The sequence below is a fragment of the Macaca fascicularis genome, chromosome 19, assembly GCF_037993035.2.
Source record: "Macaca fascicularis isolate 582-1 chromosome 19, T2T-MFA8v1.1".
NCBI lineage: Eukaryota > Metazoa > Chordata > Mammalia > Primates > Cercopithecidae > Macaca > Macaca fascicularis.
The window spans coordinates 1,943,165-1,970,064 of NC_088393.1; the positions used below are offsets into that span (position 1 = coordinate 1,943,165).

At 53.4% G+C, this 26,900-nt stretch overlaps 1 protein-coding gene and 1 pseudogene across 15 annotated transcripts; both read left to right on the forward strand.

Moving 5' to 3' along the window:
• The first annotated feature begins 2,820 nt into the window (after positions 1-2,820).
• Positions 2,821-26,315, forward strand: PWWP3A (PWWP domain containing 3A, DNA repair factor). 15 transcript variants are annotated; one of them, XR_012428183.1, is made up of 15 exons: positions 3,418-3,558; positions 4,811-4,936; positions 5,494-5,579; positions 6,774-6,844; positions 6,968-7,080; positions 8,505-9,395; positions 10,516-10,617; positions 12,758-12,828; positions 14,563-14,639; positions 15,406-15,466; positions 17,303-17,378; positions 17,637-17,687; positions 18,991-19,427; positions 21,351-21,439; positions 24,415-26,315. XR_012428183.1 is itself a non-coding variant. In XM_005587385.5 (14 exons), exons 2-14 carry the CDS (start codon positions 4,877-4,879, stop codon positions 24,470-24,472), a joined length of 2,130 nt encoding a protein of 709 aa, XP_005587442.3. In that variant the 5' UTR covers positions 3,418-3,558; positions 4,811-4,876; the 3' UTR covers positions 24,473-26,315. The 15 variants fall into 15 exon arrangements, 14 of the variants coding, with proteins under 14 accessions (XP_073881280.1, XP_073881281.1, XP_005587442.3 ...); XM_005587385.5 differs by lacking the exon at positions 6,968-7,080; XM_065535398.2 differs by lacking the exon at positions 6,968-7,080 and having other exon boundaries at positions 3,418-3,443.
• Positions 25,562-26,315, forward strand: LOC107128158 (uncharacterized; annotated as a pseudogene).
• Positions 26,316-26,900: the final 585 nt, after the last annotated feature.

The window sequence follows — 26,900 nt, forward strand, 5'->3', positions numbered from 1 at the left end:
ATAAGGATATAATCAGATGTGCACCAAGATTTACATACGCGAGTTGCTTTCTGTGGCCTTATTTAAATCATGGAAAAATCAAGAATCGCTGAGATGTCCCACAATAGCGGTCTGGTTAACACAAATACGATAGCCACCGTTTTTTTTACAACGTCTTGAGTAACGGGAGGGAATTGTGTATGATACATTTCCAGCAGAAGGGGAAACGTTTTAATTAAAGCCGTAACTGAGGTGCCAGCCGGAAGGAGCCTATGAAAGGACGTTCTTGCAGCGACCTGCCAGGCCTTTGTGCTGCCTTAGAAGCAGACCCTTTATTGCAACTGCGAATCTCTATGGTTTAGGATAGAAATTCATTCTTTAAACAAAATTTGAGTGAGTGCTCGGTGACAGGGACTGGGCATACAATGGTGAAGAAAATAGGACTCAGGGAACTCACAGACGAATGGCGAAGACATTCAATAAAATAAGACCTAACATTTCACCGCTGGCACAAGTAGTTTAAAAGCATTAATTTATTTAATACCAGAGCCAGAGGCTGGGCACGGTGGCTCACGCCTGTAGTCCCAGCACTTTGGGAGGTCGAGGTGGGTGGATCACAAGGTCAGGAGTTCGAGACCACCCAGGTGGGAGTGGTGGTGTGTGCCTACAATCCCAGCTACTCAGGAGGCTGAGGCAAGAGAATCACTTAACCTGGGAGGTAGAGGTTGCAGTGAGCAGAGATTGCGCCACTGCACTCCAGCCTGGGCTACTGAGAAAGGCTGTCTCTAAAACAAACAAAACAGCTCATTTGAGCTCATAGCAGCTTTGAACTCCTGGGTTCAAGCGATCCTCCCACCTTGGCCTCCCAAAGTGCTTGGATTCCAGGCGTGAGCTGTTGCCACGCTCAGTGTTTTGTTTTTGAGATAGGGTCTTGCTTTCTCGCCTGGACTGGAGTGCAGTGGTGCAATCACGGCTCACTGCGGCCTCGATCTCCCAGACTCAAGCAATCCTCCTGCCTCAGCCTCCTGGGTAGCTGGGACTGCAGGTGTGCATCACCATGCCCGGCTAATTCTTTTTTGTTTTTGTACAGGCGGGGTCTCACCATGTTGCCCCGGCTGGTCTCGAACTCCTGGGCTCATGTGATCCTCCCGCCTCAGCCTCCCAAAGCACTGGGGTGACAGGTGGGAGCCACCACACTGGGCCCCACTCCTCCTGAGGCAGAGGCTTGGATCTGGCACATCATCCCTTCTGCTGTATCCCCGGGCTGAAGCAGCTCACAGGCCAGTTCAGAATTTTTTTCTTCTTCTTTTTGAGCCAGAGTCAGTCTTGCTCTGTCACCCGCACTGGAGTGCACTGGCGCGATCTCGGCTCACTGCCACCTCCACCTCCAGGGTTCAAGTGATCTTCCTGCCTCAGCCTCCCAAATAGCTGGGATTACAGGTGCACACCACCAAGCCCAGCTAAGTTTCGTATTTTTAGTAGAGATGGGGTTTCTCCATATTGGCCAGGCTGGTCTCGAACACCTGACCTCAGGCGGTATGTCTGCCTCGACCTCCCAAAGTGCTGGGATTACAGGCGTCAGAAAACACCAGCTCAGATTTAAGGTAAGAGGATGGTATCAGAGACATGGTTTTTGCCAACCACCCACAGACCACCACCCCCATGTTATAGACAAACTGAGACTCGGCTGGGCAAGGTGGATCCTGCCTGTGATTCCAGCACTTTGGGGGGCCAAGGTGGGAGGATCACTTGAGCCCAAAGGGTCGAGACCTGCCTGGCCAGCATAGCAAGACCCTGTCTCTACAAAAAATAAAAATTTTAGCCAGGCATGGTGGTACGCACCTGTGGTCCCAGCTACTGTGGAGGCTAAGGTGGAAAGATCATTTGAGCCTGGGAGGTTGAGGCTGCAGTGAGCTATGATTGCGCCACTGCACTCCAGCCTGGGCCACAGAGCCAGACTTTGACTCAAAAATGTAAATAAAAAACAAGTTAAAGGTGAAAATTCTCAACTTAATAAAGGAAAAAAAATCAGTTGCTGAGGTTGCTAGGATTGACGGAAGACATGAACCTTCTATTCCTACAAGCATGCGAAGGAAAAAGAAATTTGAGCCGGCTTTGCTGTTGCCCCTTCCCCTTGAAAAGTCGGGGCCAGTGCGTGGCGAATGCGGCTACCAGTCTTTTTTTTTTTCCTTTTTTGAGACAAAGTCCCACTCTGTTACCCAGGCTGGAGTGCAACGGTGCGATCTCGGGTCACCACAACCTCGGCCTCCCGGGTTCAAGCCATTCTCCTGCCTCAGCCTCCTGAGTAGCTGGGATTACAGGGGCGCGCCACCACGCCCGCTCATCTGTGTTATTTGTTGCAGAGAGGAGGGTTTCACCATGTTGGCGAGGCTGGTCTCAATCTCCTGACCTCATGTGATCTGCCCGCCTCGGCCTCCTGCTAGGATTACAGGTGTGAGCCTGTACCTTTTTTATAGAGATGGGGTCTCGCTATGTTGCCCAGGCTGGTCTCGAATCTTTGGGCTTAAGGGATCCGCCAACTTGGCCTCCTTGTGCTTTTAAACACCTGTGGGAGCCGGTGAGGTGGCTCAGGCCTGTAACCCCAACACTTTGGGAGGCCGAGGCAGGCGGATCACCTGAGAGCAGGAGCTCCAGACCAGCCTAATCAACATTTAGTATTCTCTACTAAAAATACAAAAATTAGCCGGGCGGGGTGGCGCACACCTGTAATCCCAGCAGGAGGAGGCTGCAGTGAGCTGAGATCGCGCCACTGCAGTCCAGCCTGGGTGACAGAGCGAGACTCCTCAAAAAAAATAAAAAAACAAAAAAACAAACAAAAACAGCTCAGGGAGACGCCTGACACTGACGCAGCGACTGCTCCGGTGCTCCCGCCACCCGCGGCTGTTTCTGGCGCCCCCCCGGGGTCTTGGGACCCTCCCGAGGCTGGGCCTCCTCTAGTTCAGAAGCGTATGACGCCTTTGTGGGGACGCCGGGCCGCCTCGGCTTTGGCATCGGTGGACATCGGTAGGAATCGGGTCCGTAACGCGCAGCTCCCAGGCTGGGAGGTGCCTCAGGACCTGGAAGATTCTCGAAAGTTCTGGAAGGTTCTCTCAGGGGTCGTCACGGGCGGGGTAGCCTCTTTTCCCACCGAGACCCGCGAGGGCGGCGTCCGGAGTCTGACTGGAGGACAAAGGGCCGGGAGCGCGGGAGGGCGGCGCCCGGCAGCGGTCACACGTGCCCCCCCAACCGCTTTCCTCAGGCACGACTCGAGGGAAAACGGAGGCGACGCGCGGCGGAAGGGGCGGGGCCAGCGCGCGGCCGTGACGCAGGAGAGGGCGGGGCCTGCGCTGCTTGGGAGTGCGCGCGTCCCATTGGGCGGCGGGGAGAAGAGGGCGGAGCTTGGCGCCGCCGCGAGGCAAACCCCGCCCCCGGCCCCGCGGGGAGCGGCGGCGGCGGCGGAGGCGGTGAGCGCGGGCGGCGCGGACGGCGGCGGTTGGCGGGCGGGTCCTCCGCCGTTGGGGCCGCTGCGGCCTCCTTGCCCGGGCTCGGGGCTCCGCGCTGGGGAACGCCGGGGGCCCGGTGAGCCCGCGGGATGCGTTCCTCGCTTCCGTCGGGCGGGGGCTGAGGCGAGGAGGCCGGGCCTGGGGGGAGGGGCGGCCCCGGCCTAGAGACTCCTCTGGGACGCTCGGTCCCCGCCGCCATGGGCCCCCCACTCTGCCCGGACCTTCTTTCCCGCCCCTGGCGCCACGGACCCACCACTCTGCCCGGAGCCCCTTTCCCGTCCCTGCCTCCGTGGGCCCCTCACTTTGCCTGGACCCCCTTTCCTGTCCCTGCCTCCGTGGGCCCCTCCACTCCTGCCTGGACCCCGTCACCTGCGTGGACACCCTCCCCCATCCTTGCTGCCTGGATCCCCATCTCCTTACTTGGATCCCCATCACGTCTGCCGTGAACCCCATCTCTTGCTTGGACCCCTATCTCCTTCCTGGATTCCCCCCCAACCTTGAAATTCCCCATCCTTGCCACCTGGACCCTCCGCTCCACCTCCTCCGTGAGCCCTCATCCTTGCTCCCTGAGCCCTCCCGCTTCTGCTGTGACCCCCTCTTCTGTTGTCCGAATCCCCCGTTCCTGAAAGCCACAACCCTCCCTCCGCCGTGGAATCCCTGTCCCTGCTGCCTGGACCCCAACTTCTGCTGCTGCTGTGATCCCCTCCTCTGTTGCTGGAAATGCCACCCCCACCTCTGCAGGGAACCCCCTCTTCCCTGCTGCGGGGACGCCCCCCTCCGTTGCTGCTGAATTCCACCCCCACCCCAAGCCTCTTTTTCATTTCTGTCAACAACCGAGCCAGCCCTTCCCATTGATGCTGTGAACGGTCTGCAGCTGTCCCTGTCCTTTCAGGGACATGGCAGCCAAAAGAGCAGTCGTTTTTCCGCTCTTAATTTTTTTTGTGCTGTGGTCAACTCTTAACTCCCCAAATTGGGGAGGGTTGTGAGCTTTGATTGTGTAAAATGCCTTTCCTGCCGAGGTCGGAGGCAGGCCTTCTGCACGGAGACGATTGATTCAGGAGCCTTTTAAAAATAATCTAGACAGAACCTTTGGGAGGGACTGTGCTGTATTTTATTTGTGAAAAAAATGCAGGCGCCTCCCTGGGTACCGAGCCCCGTCGTTTCTGTTTGTCAGTCTGCTTTTTGGCATTGAGCATCTCAATGCAAGATTGTGGAATTGAACCATCTACTTGAGGCTAAGCCGAGCTAACCTTTGCCCCCGAGGGCTGTGTCTGCGTTAACATCGCAAGCAAACAGTTGTATAAACCACCGTGCAAATTTTGTTGCAGGGCACATCGGCGTCAGACCTGGGAGTACTTTGTGCCAAATCATTGCCACTTGCTACATGAGTGTAAATGATGGCGGATGCCAAGTATGTCCTCTGCCGATGGGAAAAGCGGTTATGGCCTGCAAAGGTGACAGCCATTATTCTGTAATTTCAGGAATTAGAAATGACTTTCGGGTGACAAGTAAAATCTTTATCAGGAGATACCTAGGATTTGCTTCAGTGAAATAATTGAGCCAGAACGGTTGGCACTGATTCTCGTTCCCCATTTAATGGGGTTTTGGTCTAGTGCTTCCAAGGTTACTCTTCCAGAAATGTCTTTTTTTTTCACACTTAAAAAAAAAAAAAAGAATCAGCTATAAAAAGGCATGTAAGGCTGTAACTCAAGGAAAGATCTGGCAAGCAGCCCTGTGATAGTAAATTATCGTCGTGCCCAGGGATGCTTTCCAGCAATTCAGTAGACAATGCTCAGCTGCAGTGCAAAAGCCCGGGTCGTTGTCTTTGTCTGCCACTGGCTTCTCATGCCTCAGTTTCCCCATCTGTGAAACAATGGGGATTGGACGAAATATCTGAAATCCCGTGGTTATAGGCCTTCAGGATTACCTGTTAAATTTGTACTAAATGTTGCCACTGTTTCTCACTATGTCAACTGTTTTAATAACAAGGATCTTTTTTTTTTAAAAATAGGTTTTGGCCCGAACTGAGACTTCAACAAAAAATAAGAGAAAAAAGGAGTATTTTCTAGATGTTCAAATCCTCTCCCTAGAGGAAAAGTTAAGTGTCGTGTTTTTTTAATACTGTTTTTTCCTGTGTAGATTTCTGATACGTCAATCCGTTACCACCCTAAAACAGTTGAAGCCCATTCTTAATGGGCTTATTCATCATTTATGTAATTCATTAATGCTCATAAAAACCTCACGAGAAAGCAACTAGTTTGATTTAATGTCAGTTTGGAAGCTGAAGATCTAAACGAGGCATTCTGTGAGATCTACGGAGAGATTGGTACAAACATTGAATACGTGTAAATTATACTCAGGGTAGACCCTATTTGTGGTTAAAATAGGGATATTTCCTTTTTTTTTTTTTTTGACTACCATGCCAGAAAAATAGGGATGTTTCCTTCCCAGAGATCTGTGTGTCTTTTTTCAGAAACCTCTGTGACAGGCCCATCAATTTGGAAATATTTGGTTTTTGAGCCTGTCACTCTAAATTAGTCTTTAACATTCAAAAGGCAAATAACTGATTACCAGGCGGCACATTGTTCTGCTCCGTGAGTGTCAGGCACTGGGAAGGTGTAGATTGTCTAAAATAACGGGGATTCCGACGCCCCAGTCCTGTGTGATTGTGGCGAGGGCACGTCTGCCGTGAAAATTCCGCGTTCTGAAGAGAGCAAGGAGACTGACCCTGCGTAGTCCGAGCCACTGGCTCCGCTGTTGGTCTTGTGGAGCTCCCCCTGCCCCGCTCTTTCCTGCCTGCGTCTTCAGGACGCACGCTTGGTCCCCAGCTCACACTTCCCTGCGGCTGGGAAGGTAATTGAATACTCGAGTTTAAAAGGAAAGCACATCCTTTTAAACTAAAACGCACCTGCTGGGCTGTAAACAGCTTTTAGTGACATTACCATCTACTCTGAAAATCTAACAAAGGAGTTATTTGTGCAGTTGAAAGTAGGATTTGCCTCATAAAAGTCACAATTTGAATTCATTTTTTCTTTTAAATCCAGCCAACCTTTTCTGTCTTAAAAGGGGGATCAAAAAAAAAAAAAAAAAAAAAACACCAAAACATTCACCAGGGTTCTTGCTGCCTCTAACTTCAGGCAGATGAATTCCTAGTTGGCTGTGACTTTTGGTTTAAGTAGAAGGTTGAGGAGGAAAATGAAATTAATTCTTTTGTTATCTAAAGGAAAACATGTTTGAAAATATTTTGGCGGCGTTGGCTGGTGGTGTATAACGCCAGTTCTGTCTCTGCAGGATTAAGGTGAAAAGCACCGAAGTTGAGATCCTAGAGAAGTCTCAAATTGAAGCCATTGCCTCCTCGTTAGGTAAGAGCGGATTTCTAAGCGGCCATTAGGTTTTCATAAAATAAGAGGTCGTTTGGGAGAATGTGAAGGCTCAGGTTTCTGGGTAAAAATTCACCCTGTTCACCATGTTTTTCTTCATACAAGGGAACGCGAATCCCCTGAGCTGAAGGAGAAGGAAAAATGGATCTGCTTTCTTAAACCTTTCCAGAATTTGCCCCTAGAATCACTCCTATTCTTGACGCCCAGAATGGTCAGTGGTGAGCATCAAGGTCATCTCATTACCTCCGTGGCCTCCAGTACACAAGACGAGGAAGGACTTTGCTGCCTTGAGGGGGGATGTTCTCCTTTTTCCTTTCCTCTTCCTATAGTAAGACTTCCCGTGGTTCTGTTGCTGCCTGGCCAGTCTGGTCTCAGCCCAAGGTTTGAGAAGCAGTGGGTTGTGTGTTTAAAATTCCAGAGCGGAGCCCAGGGGAGAGAACCGGTGGCCTGGCACTGAGGTTGGTGGCACCCATTGTTTGAGGCACTGTCTTGGTGGGCACGAGGCAGGTCGGAAGTGGAGCTCTCGGCTTCCTGTCCATCCGGGTGTGCTTTCTTCCAGGTCAGCACCCACCTCCTTTGCACGCTGTGGGTGAGAAAGGGTTTGCCTGAGCCCAGCCAGGGACTCATGCACACACGCAAGTGAGGAGCATTGGTGACTGCCTGCCCCCCAGCCACAGTTCCGCAAACCCAACGTGCCAGCCTGCCTTCTCCTCTTCTCAAAGTGGGACTGTTTATCCCATTTGCAAATAATTGTTTCTCTTGTGAAAAGATGGACCGGAATTCCTTCAATGATGTTTATGAAATCAACTCTGTTTTCCTGTGTTTTCCGAAAAACAGCTCTTGTTTAAACCAGGCTCCATCTCTGCATCACTTAGGCAGGGCTGACCGTCATCTCGGATGGCGTCGTCCTTGTTGGCGCAGATTGTGTTGGGGGGCTGGTTGTCTATGGGTGCCTTTAATATTCAACGGGGAAAATACTGTTTTGATTGAGGCATTACGCCCGCTGAGTTGTGATATTACATCTATCATCTTGTTCAAATAAATAGCGCTGTATCTGTATGTCGGAATGAATAAATAAAAGTACTGCAGCAGGGAGGTTGGGTTGGAAACCAGAGGCCCACGATGCTCTTTGCTGGCTTTGAAATGCCCTTGCAAAGAAGTATTGAAAATTTACCAGCCCACAATGAGCCTTTTAAATCTCCTGTTCCTTGCTACCACCAACCCTCGCACCAAGCAAGAATATGTTGCCAGCAGAGTTATTTAGTTGGCATTGGTTTTTATTGACCCTGATTGAATTTGAAATTGTAAGGCTGAGAGAGGATTTGCAAAACATTTGAATACATTTTGCTCACAGTATTGTTTTGTAACTTGGAGGAATTTATCTTTTTAGCCAATCAGGTTAAGGTCAGTAAATTTGGTTTTTAAAAAAATGAAGCCTCGAATCCTGGAATGAATAGCTGTTGTTCTGTAGCCTCATCCCCTTTCTGGGAAAATGTAGGTGAGAAATGTTAGTCCTCCCCTTCAGTGATTTAGGTATGAAACTAGCCGTCAGAATGAGACAAGCGGGCTTTTAAAGTGATGGCGTGACCGCAGTGCCTGCCCAGTGAACGTAACCAGCATTGTGTATGTTCGGTCCTTGCAGCCTCGCAGAGTGAGGTTCCTGCGGCACCCCTGGAAGAACTGGCCTACAGACGGTCACTTCGCGTGGCTCTGGATGTTCTGAGCGAGGGGCCCATTTGGAGTCAAGAAAGCTCCCCAGGGACAGGCAGAGCCGACCAGTCTCTGCGAGAGAAGCCCACGGAACACGTTTCCTCGCCCTGTGATTCCAACTTCTCATCTATTCCCCGTGGAGATGTGTTGGGCAGTTCCGGACCTCACAGGAGGAGGCAATGCGTGCAACAAAGCCTGTCAAGTTCGTTCACTTGTGAAAAGGACCCCGAGTGTAAAGCGGACCACAAGAAGGGGCTCAGGAAAAGTGAAAACCCAAGAGGCCTGTCGGTCCTCTCAGCTGGAGGTGGTGCTCAGGATGAGAGCGGGTCCAGAATCCACCGCAAAAATTGGACTTTTGCAAGTAAGAGGGGAAGAAACTCAGTGCAGAAGTCTAGCTTGTGCCGGAATGGATCTTCCCTTTCAGAGGGCGACGCGGAGAGAGACATGGGGAGCAAGGGAGGCAGCTGGGCAGCCCCGTCCTCGCCTTCCGGGGTCAGGGAGGACGATCCCTGTGCCAACGCTGAGGGACGCGACCCCGGTCTGCCGTTGGGCAGCCTCACTGTGCTCCCAGCCCCTGAGCCCTCAGCCTGCTCAGAGCCCAGAGAACGCCCTGCGAAGAAGAGGCTGCGCCTGGATGGCAGCCAGAGGCCGCCTGCCGCACAGCTGGAGCCCAGGGCAGCAGGAGACGCACCAGCCCCCGGCCCGGGGCCCAGAGAGTCTATGACCCTGCGCAGCACCACCAGGCTCGGCCCGCCTCCCTCCCACGCCTCCGTGGATGAAACCAGACGTCCTCCTTGCCCGGATTCCCAGAAGCTGGAGGAAGGTAAAAGTTTCTCGTGGAGGCGGAGAGTGTGGAGGGTGGAGTCCTGCCCCTCCGTAGCTAGACGGAGCCAGGCTCGTGGGTGTTTTTGACCAGATCTTAATGAGATCGTTTCCAAAATAGACTTAGAGCAGAGAGTTCCTCATTCCTTTTTGTCTCCCCACTGGGCTATAATTGCTTCAACTTCTAAATATTTGTCTTCTTATTTTTGTTTAGAAGGAAAGCGAGTTGAGTGAGTGGGGAGCCCATGGAGGGGCGGCAGGCCACGATTGTCTGCGACAGGGCTGGGAGCATTGTGGCTGTGCTGAGGCTGCAGCTCCGGCTGCACCCCTGAGGATTAACTCTTTTACAGAAGCAATAATGTGTTCCCATTAAATTGGGCAGGAATCTCAAAAGTGATTCACTCACTCAAGACTCCTGACTTTTTAAGAATTCTTGTGCAGATATATTTTTGTGTGGTTGCAGGCAAGCCCTGTGACTTTTTTCCCTTTAACATTGTAGCATCTCTTATTTTTGAAATGCTATTTCAGAAATCTTAATTAGGGCATGATCAAATGTCTGGAAATCTACTCGCTACAAACTTACTGCGGAGATATTTCAGTCTTTACTCTGAACTTCTTTCCTGAGGCCGTCATCTCCTTAGATGTTGAGGTTGCCACGCTCTGAAGACAAAGTGACCGCACCCCTGCCCTGCTCCATAGTCAGCTCCTGTCCTGGCCCCTTCCTGCATCTCCGCACCCCTGCCCTGTTCCATAGTCAGCTCCTGTCCTGGCCCCCTCCCTGCGTATCCACTGAGCGCTTCAGATGTGAAGGGGCAGCGGGGCCGGGACAAAAGGGATTCCCACCCAGAGTGCTCACAGCTTCTGTGGCCGAGGAGGCTGCTGCTTAAGGCCCGCCTTCCCTTCACCGCAGGCCTCTCTCCCTCCCTCCCTCCCTCTTGCGTTTTTCTTTAAAATGTAGTTTAAGAGAAGCACACTGTATTTGAATCTGGCAGTGTGGAGTTGTGTGTAGCACAGAACCTTTTCTTTATGCATCAGTGGTCATGTGTCATGAAGTGTTTTCTTGGGATGAGTCATCAAGATAATACAATGACAATGAAAGTCTAATATCACGTTGTTGGCAGACTGCCAGTCTTCCGAAGCATCCATGGGGCCTAATTCCGTGCGTTCTGTCCTGGAGGAAGACGAGGAAGACGAGGAGCCACCAAGAGTCCTTTTATACCATGGTAAGAAATGACCACGGGGTGCGCCTACAGTCCTAACGGTGCACTCAAAGGCAGTGGCGGCGGGGCTCTGAGATCGGACCCCACATCCTCCACGAAAGGTCCCCTGCGAGTTCATTTCTCTCCCACTGAACCGAGACCTGGAAGGGACCTTCAGAAGTGCCACATTTTCAGTCCTCTATCTGAAGACTAACCTACACAAAGGGAAGAGGGACTCCTGGGAAGAGATGGCCCAGCCCTCCCTGTTAGAGCATTACTCCTGTCACCTCAAGCCCTTGTCCTCCTGTCCCCTCGCTGAGAATGAGGGACGGCCCAGTGAGCTGAGGGGCTGTGTTGCCATCGCTTGGGTGTGGCCACGTACTGTCTGGCGGCTTCCATGATGGCGTTTTGGGGGCCGTCCTGGGAGGCAGGGTCTTCAGCCCAAGGGGGAACTGCTCCCGCACCCCTCCTGTAAGTAGCTGCTGCACGAGAGGAAAACCTGCCTTAGGTGCTGCTGAGCATCTGCGTGGAAGGGACTAGAAGCGAGAGACCCGAAGGTCTGAGCCAGCCGTGGACAGAAAGTCAGCCTTGCGAACCGAGTCATGAGAACCAGCCCCACTTGAGACTCGCCATGAACGTTCCTCTGAGCCGAGTCTTGTTTTTCTTTTCTTTAACCTTACAGTTTCAAAATAATTACAGATTCACAGGATGTTGCAAAAATAGTACAGGGAGGTGAGGGGGCTTCTTACCCGGGCTTCCCCACTGGCAGCATCCGTAAGATGCAGGATGCCCCCTGGCCAGGAAGCTGGTGCCTGTGCAGCCCTGGGAGCGCCATTCTGTGCACACTGGTGTGCCTGTGGCCTTGTTATGTTGTTTGTCCGCACTGTTTGAGTGCTCTTCCCTCATTGAAAGGGCTTCATTGCAGTTTCACATTTTCCCTTTTTTTGTCTAATGCTAATGGTCAGACTTTTTAACAGTTTTCCACATGCTCTTCTGACCCTTTTCCTCTGGAGTGAGCAGTCACCACTCACCAAACCCTGCCCATCCATTGGGTGCCCGTCTGGGTGGTCCCAGGACCGCAGGTGCCGTGGGGCACCCATCGGGACTTCCAGGAAATCATTTCTGCAGGATCAGTTCGCACACAGAAAGAACACAGTGCCCTTGGGAAGGGCCCCTTCCGACCACGCTGCCCCACTGGGGTCGGCTCACCGGGACGTCGTCGAGCCTGGTGCTGCCTGCCTTCTGCCTGCAGTGGGAATTGGGTGTTGCTCCCGTTTGGTTTTGTTTCCTACCTGTCAGGCTGGGCATCTTTCTGAGGGTTCCCTGACCGGCCTTTGAATTGGTTGCTTGTCCACGTGGGCCTGGAAGTTTCTCTTAAAGATGAAATGCCCCTCACCGGGGAAACGAGCTGTGCACGTTCACGGCAGGCACTCACCCCTGTGAGCCTCCCTTCTCCTCTGGTCATGTAACGGCTACTTTACAGGCCTTTGGGTTTTGGTCTGTGTTCGTGTACCACGGCACTTCCTTCCACCTTCCACAGTGCGGTCAGACACAGGCTGTGTGTCTAACGACAGACTGTTTCCAGTAGTTTTTCTGATATTTTAGTTTTAAAATTTTAAATAATTCGCCCTTTTTTGGCATTGAAAATAATTCATTCTTACATAGTTTTCTGGTTATGATTTAAATAATTTTCCCATTTTTGACTGTAGTTTCTCAGAATCCTCTTTAGAATCTCAGTCCTTGTGTTTGGGTCTTCTTCGCGTACCATTATCTCACTTCTGTTTTGTGCCACACTCTCTTTAAAAGTGCCTCCCTGTGGAGTTATTTTAGACTTATGGAAGTCGTGCACACGTAGGACAGAGCCCCTGCCGCCCATCATGCGCCGCTCCCGTCCCGAGGGTGCGTGTGTCACAGCTGAGAACCTGGTGCAGCCCCACACTCAGCTGCTGTGGTTTTACTGTGTCATTGACGCTGGTTAGACTCCAGTAGTGTGGGGAATGTGAATCTGCCTTTCACATTCTCCTCATCTTTTAAGCGAATGACATAAAGTCAGGTTTCAACAATATTGCGCTAACTGTGTTTTCTCAGGCTGTTACATCCCGTGCTTGATATGGATTTGACTTGTCTATTCTTTTTTTTGTTTTTCTTTTTTCTTTAATTCTAGAACCACGTTCGTTTGAAGTAGGAATGCTAGTCTGGCTTAAATATAAAAAATACCCCTTCTGGCCAGCAGTGGTAAGAACAGCTTCCTCCGTCTTCTAAGATGTAGTTATTTAAATTTCATGAATTTTTATTCCACCCATCTTCAGTTCTTGATAATTTGACCTGGATAAATGTTTTCATTATTTTGTTATTCCTGGGAAAAGTTGGTGGGTTTATACAAAAGACTTCAAGAGATGCCTGTACCTAAATTAAGAAATGGTGTTAAGTTTATAGGGCAGATTTTCACCAAGCAGGCTTAGAAAGACCTGCTCGAAAAAAATATTTGTGGCCGGGTGCAGTGGTTCACGCCTGTCATCCCAGCACTTTGAGAGGCCGAGGTGGGTGGATCACCTGAGGTCAGGAGTTTGAGACCAGCCTGGCCAACACAGTGAAACCGTGTCTCTGCTAAAAATACAAAAAAATTAGCCTGGCGTGGTGGTGTGCGCCTGTAATCCCAGCTACTTGGGAGGCTGAGGCAGGAAAATCGCTTGAACCCGGGAGTTGGAGGTTGCAGTGAGCCAAGATCGTGCCACTGCACTCCAGCCTGGGCGACAGAGCAAGACTCCATCTCAGGAAGGAAGAAAAAGGGAAAAAAAAATTTGTGATTTGCTCATTTTAATTGTGCATTTTACCCCGTTTTCCCCCATTAGAGCTCATTAATTTGGATTTTGTGGTGGGGTTGGTTGCATGCATACAAACAGGAGTTTGAAATCCTGTCCAAGTTCCCGGTGTGGGTGATGCGTTCAAGCCGGGGCAGATTCTCTGCTTCCGTCTCTGCAGGCCTGGAAGTTGCAGGTCATTAGTTGATTGTTGTCCTGGGCACAGGTGCTGTCCTGGCCTTCACTTCTTCTTCATATTTTATCCCTTTTTTCCCTTTATCCTCCTAAGAGACAATGATGTTTAAATCCAAAAGGCGCTTGCTTTGCAGTAATCCGGAGATGCTTTTGTTTCTGTAATGACTGACCTCACCCGAGTCACCCAGGCTCCTTGCATGTGACTGATTATGGTTCCGGGAAACCTGGGATTGACTCTGTGTGCTGTTTGCTGGGGAGGTTCAACACATTTATGGCCTAGTTGGGCTCCTCTTATCGCCTGCTGGTCTGCAGTGATGGAGGCCGGGCTTCTGGGCCCTCCGCCCTCCCTTGGCACTGGCTTCCCCTCCCGCACCTTCCTAGTCTTCTCTTGTTTTCATCAGTTTCTGGGGTCCCTGCTGGGTTAACAGGTCACTGATGTGACAGGTTCCTGGGGCATAAGAACAGGCAGCCTCCCTGAGAGTGCAGGGTGGAAGGGCCACCGGAGGCGCTGGTCGCTGGCGCTCGTCGCTGCCTTCTCACGGTGACCCCGGGAGGCCAGGACTGGGGAGGCTGGGGGGAGGTGGCAGCGCGGGCGCAGTCCCTGCCCCTCCCCCATGTGGCCCGGGCTTGTTCCCGAGCCTTTCTGCACTTCCTCCACTCCCCCAGAGCGTGAGGAGGACAGACCTGCCCCCCGAGCTGCTGGAGAATCTCAGGACGCTTATTTAAAGAGGCAGCTGGCAGCGGTAGCTGTGGCTGTTTTTATTCAAAAACCCAAACAAAACTGGCTGATTCTGCTCTGCTGGGAAAGCGTTGAAGTGACGCATGTGGCAGAGCGTGGGGCCGTTTCTTAACGCCTCCTTACGGGAGACTCTGCTAGGGCGCCCCAGAGCTGGGGCAACGCCTGTTAGATGTATCATGTGATGTCAGCCATGGTCTCTCTTTTGACGTTTTATTTTCTTGGATTTGCGAACAGGTCAAAAGCGTCAGGCAGAGAGATAAGAAAGCAAGTGTGGTCTACATCGAAGGACAAATGAACCCGAAAAGGAAAGGGTAACCCGCTGTTCTTGGTTTCTGTGAGTGGGCCCGGGTGGCAGGCTGGCCGCTCTCATTGCAGGCGTGGGGATAGGGGCAGAGGGGAGACGCCGGCACGAGTCCAGGCCTGGGCAGGGCTGGCGGGGTCTCATTGGAGGCATGTCCTTCTCGTGACCTCTCCCTCGCTGGGAAGGGTGAGTCACACAAAGGCTGTGTGTGAAGGATCTGGTCAAACACTGCAGTTTTCACAACCTGATTTGCTGGCTTTGAAAGGCAGCCCAACCAGACACTCCCTGTGGCCCTGTTTCCCACAAACTAGCAAAATGTCCACGCAGGTGTGCAGACAGCGTCCTGCATCCACCTGAGATTGCCCCTGGGTTACGTGATTGTTCCTTAGTCATGGGACGAAAACACACGTGGATGGATCAGCCGGCCGAAAGCAGCCTTTAAAACCTTCGCACTGCACATCCCCAAGTCAGACGTGCAGAACCGGTGTCATCTGGTGCTTCTGTGCTGCTCCCGAGAGGTGGGAGGTGTGGAGTGGAGACCCAGGCCCCAGAGTCGGCCTGGCCTGGCAGGGCCCAGTCAGTGCTGCTGAAGTCACTGGGCCCACCATGGTGCGTTGGGGGCTTCTTGGCAGCTGGGGAAACGGTCACCTTCCGTAAATAAGCTGGGGCTGGCGGGGACTCCAGCGGCCTCCACTGATCTTAATCAGGCAGGGAAAGGTTTTTAGCTTATTAGAGGAAGTTCATTCTTGTTAACTTTTCCCTCTCTCTGCTTCAAGTTTCACAGTGTCTCTTAAAAGTTTAAAGCACTTTGATTGTAAAGAGAAACAGACACTTCTGGTAGGTGGATTATGGTTTGTGCTTGCTTTAAATGGTTTACTTTGTGATTAGTAAATGTGTCCTCTGTGTGTAGCTCTTGAAATCCTGGCTGCGGTGCATGCGTGTGAATGATTGTGGGAAGTAACAGAGCCGGGCTGCACTCTGGCCGTTAGAGTTAGATCACGGGCTCAGTCACTGCACTAAATTCTCACGACTGTCCTGGGAAGTTGTGGCCCCATTTCCCCGCTTTACAGGTAAGGAAGCTGGGACTCTGGTGAGGACAGTTTGCCCAGGGCCACCAGGCAAGGCTGCAGCAGAGAGCCCCTGCGCAAGGCCACCGCCTTCCCCGGCCGACTGTCTCAGTCCACCCCACGGCACGGGGGCCTCGGTAGCCAGCGCCTTGCAGCCGGGGGCGTCCCTAGGTCAGCGTCGGGAGCCCTTTGGGCCCTTGAGTGCCACCTGTGAGCCTGGCTGATACCACGTGGTAGACAGCTTGCTGCGGAGCGGCTTCCCGCTCCCTGGATCTGCAGCCAGCTTTCATCACGTGCTGTCGATGAACTGCAAGGGGTTTGTCTAACTCAGAAATGTCTATTTTCCCTCTAGAAATACTCATTTTGTTGTAGCGACTTTCAGGACCAACACGTCAACTCAGTGCAGTTATTTTTACTCCTCTGGAAAAAAAGAAAATGTGGTGGGTCTTTTCCACTCTGAGGGATCTGAGTTACTTTCTTTTCTTTCTTTCTTTTTTTTTTTTGAGACAGAGTCTCATTCTGTCGCCTAGGCTGGAGTGCAGTGGTGTGATCTTGGCTCACTGCAACCTCTGCCTCCTGGGTTCAAGCGATTCTGCTGCCTCAGCCTTACGAGTAGCTGGGACTACAGGCATGCACCACCACACCCCGCTAATTTTTGTATTTTTAGTAGAGACGGGGTTTCATCATACTGGCCAGGCTGGTCTTGAACTCCTGACCTCATGATCCGCCTGCCTCGGCCTCTCAAAGTGCTGGGATTACAGGCGTGAGCCACTGTGCCTGGCCGGATCTGAGTTCCTTTCTCAAAATGGATGAAGGTGTGGGGTGAGGAGGACAGCAGGAAGCTCCGTGCCTTAAATGTAGAAGGGCTGCTGTTTATATAAAACACCCTGGGTCCTGAGAGTGCACTTGCGTCTGCCCGTGAGTCAGGTGTGTGGGGCTCCCGAAGCCCACTGGATTCAGTGGCAGTCACTGTGGCCTCCGAGGGATGATGTTGGGGAGGCCGTGCTTTAGGAAAGTGCAGGGGCTGCGGGCCGGCAGAGAGCGGCGTCCACCCGGCCCTGGGGTGTTCTGATGGGTGCCCCCAGTGGCCCTCGGCTCCAGAGCCTTCCCTGGGTCGTTGTGTGATGGTCGTGGCTTTGTGGCATCTTTGGGGCTGCTGTGTCCTTTTCTGAGGACCCACCCTGCTGCCAGCCCAGGTGCTGTTAGCGCAGCCCAGGTGGTGGCCTAGCCTGGCTGCAGTCAACAGCTCCCAACAAAAACGGCTGTTAGAGCAGCTTATTTCCAGGACATCACGTCCTGTCATGTGGCACAGTGGCCACATGGGAGGTGTTTCCACCATTGATGCGTTCAGATTGGCCCAAGCCGTCGGGTCCCCTGTGCCCACCATTTGAGCAGCTCAGGGCCCAGACCTGTGCCTGGTGGATTTCCCGTTTCCCAGGGGATCCCTGCCTGAGGTGTCTGCCCCTTTGTCAGGGAGGATCAGAGGTGTGGACTGGAGGGTGGGGATCCTGGACACCTGGCTGGTCCGTGGGCTCTGTGTGGCTTCTGAACCCGGGGTGCTTGGCACTGCCTCCCACTGACGCCTGTCGCCCGGGTCTCATTGTAGAACCAAGCCAGGGTGGACTTCGACCAGGCCATTGGTTGGTGCATCTCCCTCATCACTGACTACAGGGTCCGGTTAGGTATGCAGGGTGCTGGGGAGGGGTGGAGCCGGGCGGCAGGCATCCGGCCTCCTCTGAAGACTCCCTGGAGGGGTTGGGCTGGAGCTGCCTGGAGGCAGAGCATATTTTCATGGCCCTGGGACATTCCCTGTGGGTGGGCTGGGGTTCTGGCCTGGCCTGATTATTTCCTAAACAGAGATACTGGGCTGGCTCCTGGCACACACTTCCCGGGACTCCTCTTAAGTCTACAGAGTGCTCTCTCCCCTCCACCCCCTGCAGGCTGCGGGTCTTTTGCTGGCTCTTTCCTGGAATATTACGCGGCTGATATAAGTAAGTCTACAGGCACATCTTGGAAAGTGTAGTCTGCCTTTTAGTCCTTTAGAAAAAGCAATCTTCTATGTCTAGAGCTGTGGAAGGGGACGTTGGGGTCAAGGCACTGTCCATAGCCACACAGCATTGTGCAACCCCTATGAGGTTTTGACCCCTGAGGCTCCCTGGGACCTCCGGCTGCTGGTGTCCACTGGCACAGCTTCCCCAGCCTGCCCTGGGGCCCTCGTCCCATGGGCCACACCCACCCTGTCCCCGCTGTGGCTGGTGGCTGCACACATCAGCTATTGTTAGGAATGTAGGCCAGGTATGGAGGCTCACACCTGTAACCTCAGCACTTTGGGAGGCTGAAGCAAGAGGATTGCTTGAGGCCAGGAATTCAAGACTAGCCTGGGCAACAGAGCAAGACCCTGTCTCCACAAAAAAAATAGAAAAAAATGAGCTAGGCATGTGGCATGCGCGCCTGCAACCCCAGCTACTTTGGAGGCAGAGGCGGGAGAATGACTTCAGCCTGAGAGTTCAAGGCGGTGGTGACCTGTGTGTCTGCCCTGCTGCACTCCTGCCTGAGTGACAGAGCAAGACCTTGTCTCAAAAAAGAACGTGTCGTTGGCCGGGTGCGGTGGCTCAAGCCTGTAATCCCGGCACTTTGGGAGGCCGAGACGGGCGGATCACGAGGTCAGGAGATCGAGACCATCCTGGCTAACCTGGTGAAACCCCGTCTCTACTAAAAAAAATACAGAAAAACTAGCCGGGCGAGGTGGCGGGCGCGTGTGGTCCCAGCTACTCGGGAGGCTGAGGCAGGAGAACGGCGTGAACCCGGGAGGCAGAGCTTGCAGTGAGCTGAGATCCGGCCACTGCACTCCAGCCTGGGCCACAGAGCGAGACTCCGTCTCAAAAAAGAAAAAAAAAAAAAGTGTCACGGACACCAGGATGTTTGGCCACCACTTCATTGTCGATCCAGCATTTTCCGTTATCGACAGTAGTGGGGTTTTCCATGCCTCCCAGTTGGTAGAGGAGTGGACGTGGCTGAATTGATTCTTCTTGGGCAGTGCTACACGGGTAGCCACTTTGCTCTGGTCTAAGGGTTAAACCTGGTTGCAGGGCCCAGTGAGGGGAGAAAGGCCAGGGGTCCCAGCAGAGGAAGTGTCTTTAGGAGCAGGAACACTCCACTCCTATGCTGACACGGAGCTCGAGCGCTAGGGTCTGCCCTCACCCCTGCCGTGTCGCAACCTTCATCGGCCCTGACCCATTCCGCTCGAGGAAGGCAGCCCACGCACTGGTCCCGTGACAGGCGCTTCCTTTGCAGGCTCTCCTGTCCGAAAATCCATCCAGCAGGACGCCCCGGGGACCAGGTTTCCTCAACTGAGCAAGGGGAGCCCTGAGGAGCCTGTGGTGGGGCGCCCCCTGGGGCAGAGGCAGCCCTGCCGGAAAGTGCTCCCCGACCGCTCGCGGGCCGCCCGGGACCGGGCCAACCAGAAGCTGGTGGAGTACATCGTGAAGGCCAAGGGCGCGGAGAGCCACCTGCGGGCCATCCTGAAGAGCAGGAAGCCGTCTCGCTGGCTGCAGACCTTCCTGAGCTCCAGCCAGTACGTGACCTGCGTGGAGACCTACCTGGAGGACGAGGGGCAGCTGGACCTGGTGGTGAAGTACTTGCAGGGCGTCTACCAGGAGGTGGGCGCCAAGGTGCTCCGGCGCACCAACGGTGACCGGATCCGGTTCATTCTGGACGTGCTTCTGCCCGAGGTGAGCCGCAGACTGGTGTGTCGTGTGGGCAGGGAGGAGCCTATGCTGGGATTTTCCAACACTCTGCACGAGGAGGCTGCGGAGGCCTCGTGTGTTTACGTCCCATCAGTGCTGGGAAATGTGAGCGCGTGCACTTGACCCCTGTGCAGAGACAGAGCCGCTTGGAAGCTGTCCTAAGCTGTCAGCACCAGGGGGTGCGAACTCCCTCCCCACCGTGGGCAAACAGATGCTCCCCGGCCTCGGTGGGTCAGTCCTAGGAAACCCACGGTGAGTTGGAAATTCCCAAGTCAGAATCGCATTTAGTACCCAGGTAAACCCATTGTAAGTTGAAAAATTGTGAGTCGGTTATGCATCTGATACTCTGATAAACCCATGGTAAGTTAAATAAAACAGAAATTAGACTGTCTGTGATTTTGAACTTCAGCTGCGGATTTGGTGCTTGGTGAGGAGCAAATACAGATTATTTTGAAGTTTGTATCTGAAATTTCAGAGAGGACATTGCTGGGCATATGTGTACATCTGTGGGAGAAAAACATACTCAAAACTATTCATAACTATGGGAATTTTCAAATAGACCCCAAAAGAAAATAACATAATGAACTCATAATGTGCCCATAAGCTGCCTGGAATTATTTTGGAGCATAAAAACCCTCAAGCTTTTTTTTTTTTTTTTTTTTGGAGAAAGAGTCTTGCTCTGTCACCCAGGCTGGAGTGCAGTGGTGCGATCTTGGCTTACTGCAAGCTCCACCTCCTGGGTTCATGCCATTCTCCTGCCTCAGCCTCCCGAGTAGCTGAGACTACAGTACAGGCGCCTACCATCACGCCTGGCTAATTTTTGTATTTTTAGTAGAGACGGGGTTTCACCGTGTTAGCCGGGATGGTCTCGATCTCCTGACCTCATGATTCACCCGCCTTGGCCTCCCAAAGTGCTGGGATTACAGGCGTGAGCCACCGTGCCCGGCCACATTTTTTTTTTTTTAACCCATAAATACTTTAGTGTGTAAAGTGATTCTGTCCCCTGGGGGACACTGGCAGTGTCTGGGGACATTTGTGCTTGTCACAGCTAGGAGTGCTTCTGGCATGGAGTGGGTTGGGGCAGGGCTGCTGCTCAGCACCCTGCAGTGCCCAGGACGGCCCCACCCCAGAGAACAGTCTGGCCCCAATGTCCACAGGGCCGAGTGGGAGAGACTCTGCTCTGAACCAAATGGACTCTGTTAAAAATGTATTTACCATAATCATAATACTAAAACAGGGATGATTCCTTAGTGTCAGGTATGTATTGTGTATTCAGGATATTCCTTTTTTTTTTTTTTTTTGACAATAAACTTAAGGCCAGGCGTGGTGGCTCATGTCTGTAATTCCAGCACTTTGGGAGGCCGAGGCAGGCGGATCATGAGGCCAGGAGCTTGAGACCAGCCTGGCCAATATGGTGAAACCCCGTTTCTACTAAAAGTACAAAAATTAGCCGGGCGTGGTGGCACGTGCCTATAATCCCAGCTACTCGGGAGGCTGAGGCAGGAGAATCACTTGAACCTGGGAGGCGGAGGTTGCAGTGAGCTGAGATTGTGCCACTGCACTCCAACCTGGGTGACAGGGCAAGACTGTCCCAGAAAAAACAACAACAACAACAAAAACTTAAAATTTTTCAGAAATGCACTTGTGAGTTTGGGTCTTGCCTTTTATTCTGTGCTTTTAGTGATCTGAGCTATTGTTTCTAGTCCAAAAGATAACACTGATTTAATTAAGAAACATCATTACAAGCAGGGGTTCATGGACTAGGTTCGTACCTTCTGAATCATGAGCCAGACCTTGTCTGGAGGGCGGAACCTGGTGACTTGGGCTTCCTGAGGCCTTCTCAGCTGCGGGCCACATGGGGCCGGTTGGGCAGTGCCGGCTGCTGCTGAGCCTCGTGCCCTCTCACAGGCTATCATCTGTGCGATCTCTGCAGTGGACGAGGTGGACTACAAGACGGCCGAGGAGAAGTACATCAAGGGGCCTTCGCTGAGCTACCGGTAGGCTGCTCCCGGCGCTCTCTCCAGCCACTAGCATCTCTGCCTTGCAGGTTGTGTTTCTACAGGCAGTTTGGCTCCAGGTGCCACAGCCCCTCCCCCTCACGAGGTGGTCCAGGTGCTGGGCGGTGAGCTGATTACACATGCTGAACCCGCCCTGCGGATCACTCCTGCCCTCCAGGAAGACTGGGCCCGGGTCTCCCCAGCTGGTCGCTGTGGGCAGCACGGTGCCACGGGCACGTGCCTGGGCCACGTCTGTTCTTAATCTCTTTTTGCAAGGGTTGATGTTTGCTTTTTGAACTTTCCTCCCCTCTTTCCGCAGCCCCATGGCTGTGTGAGAAGTACGGCGAGATTAAGCAGCAGCAGGGCCCGGTGCTTTCCAGCAGCCAGAAGAATGCTGTGATCAAGATGTTTCTCTCACATCCGTGTGCTTAGCTGCCCTTGGATGTTTGGCCCCCAGAGCGCCTAATCCTGTCTCTGGGCATGCGGCCAGGCCTTGCTGGGAGCCAGGCGGGGCCCACGGGGCAGTGACAGGCTGAAGACTCAACTAGAGTCAAGGACAGGGTCTCTGGCCAGGGCGACTTGCGCAGCCACCGACGTCTCCCGGTCCCACAGTCACAGGAGACTCGTGGTGAAGATGCTGAACTCCCTCACCAGCCCCATGTCCTCCCTGGGCAGGGCAGGAGGGGCTGCTGGAGAGGTCAGGGAGGAGGAGGTGTGGGGCCTCGGTGGCTTTGGCAGGCCAGCCCCGCAGAGCTGCCCAAAGGTGGAATTTGGCCTTGTTTAGGGAGTGTTGGTCCAGCTGGCTTTACCAAAACGGGAAAGGTCTTTGGATGCAGACACGGGCTGTTTTCCTGCTGGATCTTCATGGTCCCCTCGTCAAGCTTGCCGTAAGAATCAGTGAGGTCCGGGGAAGTAAGGTCAGAGCCAGCACACCTGGACTCAGCCTCCGGGTTTGTCCTCTGCCTCCGTCTCAGAAGCCTCTTCACCGCTCCACTCCCATCTGTGGAAATCTTCCATCCTCCTGATTTTTTTTTTCTGAGTCTGGGTTGCCGACATCAGTACCCATTAGGTGTTCATCACGGCTTCTAGTTACCATCAAAACCTCCAGCCAACTGCGAGAAACGGTGCAGGTGCTGTGATGGCGAAGTTGGTTGGGTTGAATACACAGGCCGTGATTTTATCGTGCCGGGGACGTGGTCAAAGTAAGGCCAGTGAGCAGCATCGCATTTGACCTTTGGCCTCAGTGGAGGCTTGGGTCACACACTGGGTGTCCTGGGACCCAGTCCCCGCCCCCTGCACGGCGTTTCCCAGGCTCTCTTGTCCTTTTAGAGTTGCACCATGAGCCGCTCTGCACTCTTCCCAAGGCTGTCCTTCTCACACCTGCCTTTCTCGGCACTGCCGCTGGCGTGCTCTCCCCTGTTTCCAGGTCTGCTGGGGCACACGTCAGAGCCAGCAGCCCTTGTTGATCTCTTTTGATCCGGGGCAGCCCTGTTCCTGGGAGGGGTTGCTAGCTAAGCAATTGTTATAATTTTCCTTTACAGGGAGGTCATTTAGTAAGGACAATTTGGCATCTCATACTCTTTCGTAAAAAATTATTTTTAGCCAGTCACAGTGGCTCATGTCTGTAATCCCAGCACTTTGAGAGGCTAAGGTGGGAGGATCCCTTGAGCCCAGGAGTTTGAGGCTGCAGCGAGCCGTCATGCCACTGCATCCTAGCCTGGGTGACGGAGCAACACCCTGTCTCTAAAAATAAATATTATTTTAAAACATTGTTAAGGCCAGGTGTGGTTGCTCATGCCCATAATCCCAGCACTCTGGGAGGCTGAGGCGGGTGGATCATGAGGTCAGGAGTCCGAGACCATACTGGCCAACATGGCGAATCCCTGTCTCTACTGGAAAAAAAAAAAAAAAAAGCCAGGCATGGTGGTGCGGCACATGTAGTCAGTCCCAGCTACTCGGGATGCTGAGACAGGGGAATCACTTGAACCAGGGAGGTGGAGGTTGCAGTGAGCCAAGATTGTGCTGCCGCATTCCAGCCTGGCAATAGAGCGAGGCTCCGTCTCAAAAAAAAAAAATTACACATAGCATAAAAGTTACCGTCCTTCCCTTTTTCAGTGTCCGGTTCGATGGCGGTGAGTACATTCATACTGCTGTGTAGCCGGCAGCACTGCTCATCTCAGAACTTCATCCTTCCAAACTGCAGCTCTGTCCCCATCAAACAACTGCCCTCTCATGTGTATATACATACAGACACCCACACACACACACACATATATATTTCTTTTTTTTTTTTTGAGACGAAGTCTTGCTCTGTCACCCAGGCTGGAGTGCAGTCGTGTGATCTCAGCTCACTGCAACCTCTGCAACCCCCAACCCCTGGGTTCAAGTGGTTGTCCTGACACAGCCTCCGGAGTGGCTGGGATTACAGGTGCCTGCCACCACGACCGGCTAATTTTTGTATTTTTAGTAGAGGCAGCATTTCACCATCTAGGCCAGGCTGGTCTTGAACTCCTGACCTTGTGATCCACCCGCCTTGGCCTCCCAAAGTGCTGGGATTACAGGCATGAGCCACTGCGCCCAGCCTCTCTGTCATGTTCTTTTTTTTTTTCTCTTTTTTTGAGATGGAGTCTTGCTCTGTCACCCAGGCTGGAGTACAATGGTGTGATCTTGGCTCACTGCAACCTCCGCCTCCCGGGTTCAAGCGACTCTCCTGCCTCAGCCTCCTAAGTAGCTGGGATTACAGACTGCACCACCACGCCCGGTTTTTTGTTTTGTTTTGTTTTGTTTTTGGTATTTTTAGTAGAGACGGGGTTTCACAGTGTTAGCCAGAATGGTCTCAAACTCCTGACCTCGTGATCCACCTGCCTCGGCCTCCCAAAGTGCTGGGATGATAGGAGAGTGACCACACCCAGCCCTCTCATATTCTTTAACACACAATGATGAATTACTAAAATGAAGACTCTTGTTTTCTGAAGGGAAAAAGAAATATTTGACAACCAGCTCCTTGAAGAGCGGAAACGGCGCCGTTGGTGATGGAGCGGCCAGCTGTGCTGTCAGCGGGGCCTGGCGGTGGGAGCGCCTCCAGTATGCATGAGCGTGTCTGAAGATGGGGGGCTCAGGGGCACATTTGCGTTTGGGCCTGTCTGTGCATTCTGCATGGCTGTCCTGATTTCCATACTTCTGGAGAACCCATTTTGTTAACATTGAAAGCCAGTTCTCTTTCCCTGGCAATTTTTTTTCATTTTATTTTTGGCATTTTTTTCAAGACACCGTTCCGGAAAGGCTTTTGAAAGGACAGAAGCGTGTTCACTGTGCGTCAGTACTCGTGACTGTGCTATGGTTTCTCCCGACGTACACATTGATCTTGTCTGTGGCATCTGATATTAAACGGGAGGTTTTAAGCATCTGCCGTGATGATGGAGCTTCGGAAGCGGGAATAGTTCTTCCGGGTTTGTCGTTTTGTCTGTTTCCCCCTCGTGTGGTTTCTGCCTGCGACAGTTCCAGAATTTGCTCTGCCACTCAGTGTGCTTTGCAGCTGTGAGGAAACAGCCTTCGTTAGAGGCGGGAGCTGAGACGAGCCGCTGCTCTGTGTCGTGTTTGCTGTGGCTGCAGGGAGAGGAGCGGGACACGCACCTTTCCAGGGGCCTCTGTGCTCCGCACTGTGGGTGAGTGGACCACAGCGCACAGCCACATGCCCTGGCTGCTGTGGGCTGGACCACCTCCACCTCCCCCGCCCGTCCGCCTGGCCTGAGTGAGTTTTCCTGCGTTGTGTCGTCACTGCATGGCCAGTCACCGTGGTCATCGGCCTGGATGGCTGTGCTGGCCGCAGCAGTCAGGGTCACTGTGGGAGCCCTGGGGTCGAGTGAGAAGAAGGCCTTGTCCTGTGCCCCACCATCGCGGAAGTGCAGCCTTTGTATGGAAGCCCAACTGCGCTCCTGTCTGGAGAAACGGCTTCCAGGCTGTGGCTGCTAGGTCGGCTCTGGTCCACAGCATAGTGCCGGGCGGTGCCGGGTCTGCAGGTTGTTGAAGGCTGTGACTCGGTGGGGCTCAGCCAGGCTCCAGCAGGGTCCCATGTGCTGTTAAGAGCAAAGCCACAGACGATGAAGGGTCCATTCTCAGCCGATGCTCTCCCGGCTGCGCCTGGACGGCAGTGCTGGTGAACTTCCCAGGGTTCCAGGGCCCGGTGGCCTGGGGGCTGCTTTCTCCCCACTAGGTGGGCTGCATCTGGCCCTGGCTGGAGGCCTTACTTTGAGGGGCCATGACCCTCTTCCCCCAGGCCCTCCCCAGCTGACCACAGCCACCGGAGAGGAGATCAGAACACGATTGTCTCGGGGTGCAGGGCGCTGAGCAGGACGAAGCCTCAAGGACTCTCGTATTGGGTCCTTGGGACTCGGGAAGTGCCAGAAGGGGCGGCTGCTCTGGGACTCGGTGTTCACTGGCTTTTGTTTCACCTGATTCTGCTCAAATCCGAGAGCAGGAAATCCGGCCCTGGCCTGGCAGCTCTGCCTCCTATGCCCGCACGCTGGGGTCTGTCTTGTCGGGAGCAGTGGGGCAGACCTCTGAGGAGGCGGGGGTCAGGGGCGTCGGCCCTGGCCCCCTGCTGGTCGCTCTTTCAGGGACAAGAAGCAGCCAGTACCACCGCCTGAGGAGGGGCTCAGCAGCATTGCGTGTATGGGCCTCGTGCTGTCTCGTGGAAAATCCCCCCAGCCGCCCTCCATGGTGGGTTCCTGAGGGTAGGACATGTCACCACGGTTTTGTGGGAACCACGCCTCCCCCTGCTGGAATTTTTCTGCTGTTGTGAAGTAGTTTTATCCATTTGTTTCTCTGCTGACCTTGCCAAGTTGTTTGAGGTGGAATTAAACACCTCCCAGACCTCTGGCTTGTCTTTTCTGAACCCCCAAACACGTCCCACTGTGTGGGTTGTCCAAGCTTGGAAATGGGGGAGTGACTCTGCCATCCTCAGGGACACGGCCTGGCCCCAGGGTGGATTCCCACCTCACTGGCGGGCCTAGGGTGCTGTTTAAACAGCAGCCAGAGGCCAGGCGCAGTGGCTCACGCCTGCAATCCCAGCACTTTGGGATGCTGAGGCGGGCGGATTGCCTGAGGTCAGAAGTTCGAGACCAGCCTAGCCAACATGGTAAAACCTCATCTCTACTAAAAATACAAAAATTAGTCGGGCATGGTGGCGGGCGCCTGTAGTCCTAGTTACTCGGGAGGTTGAGGCAGGAGAATTGTTTGAACCCGGGAGGCAGAGGTTGTAGTGATCCAAGATTGTGCCACTGCACTCCAGCCTGGCGACAGAGTGAGACTCTGTCTCAAAAAAATCAGCAGCAGCAGCAGCCAGGGGCCTCACTGGGGTTCGTGCCTGTGGCCCCAGCTGCTGGGGAGGCTTAGGTGGGAAGATCACTTGTTTGGAGGTCAAGGCTTCAGTGAGCCGAGATCACACCACTGCACTCCAGCC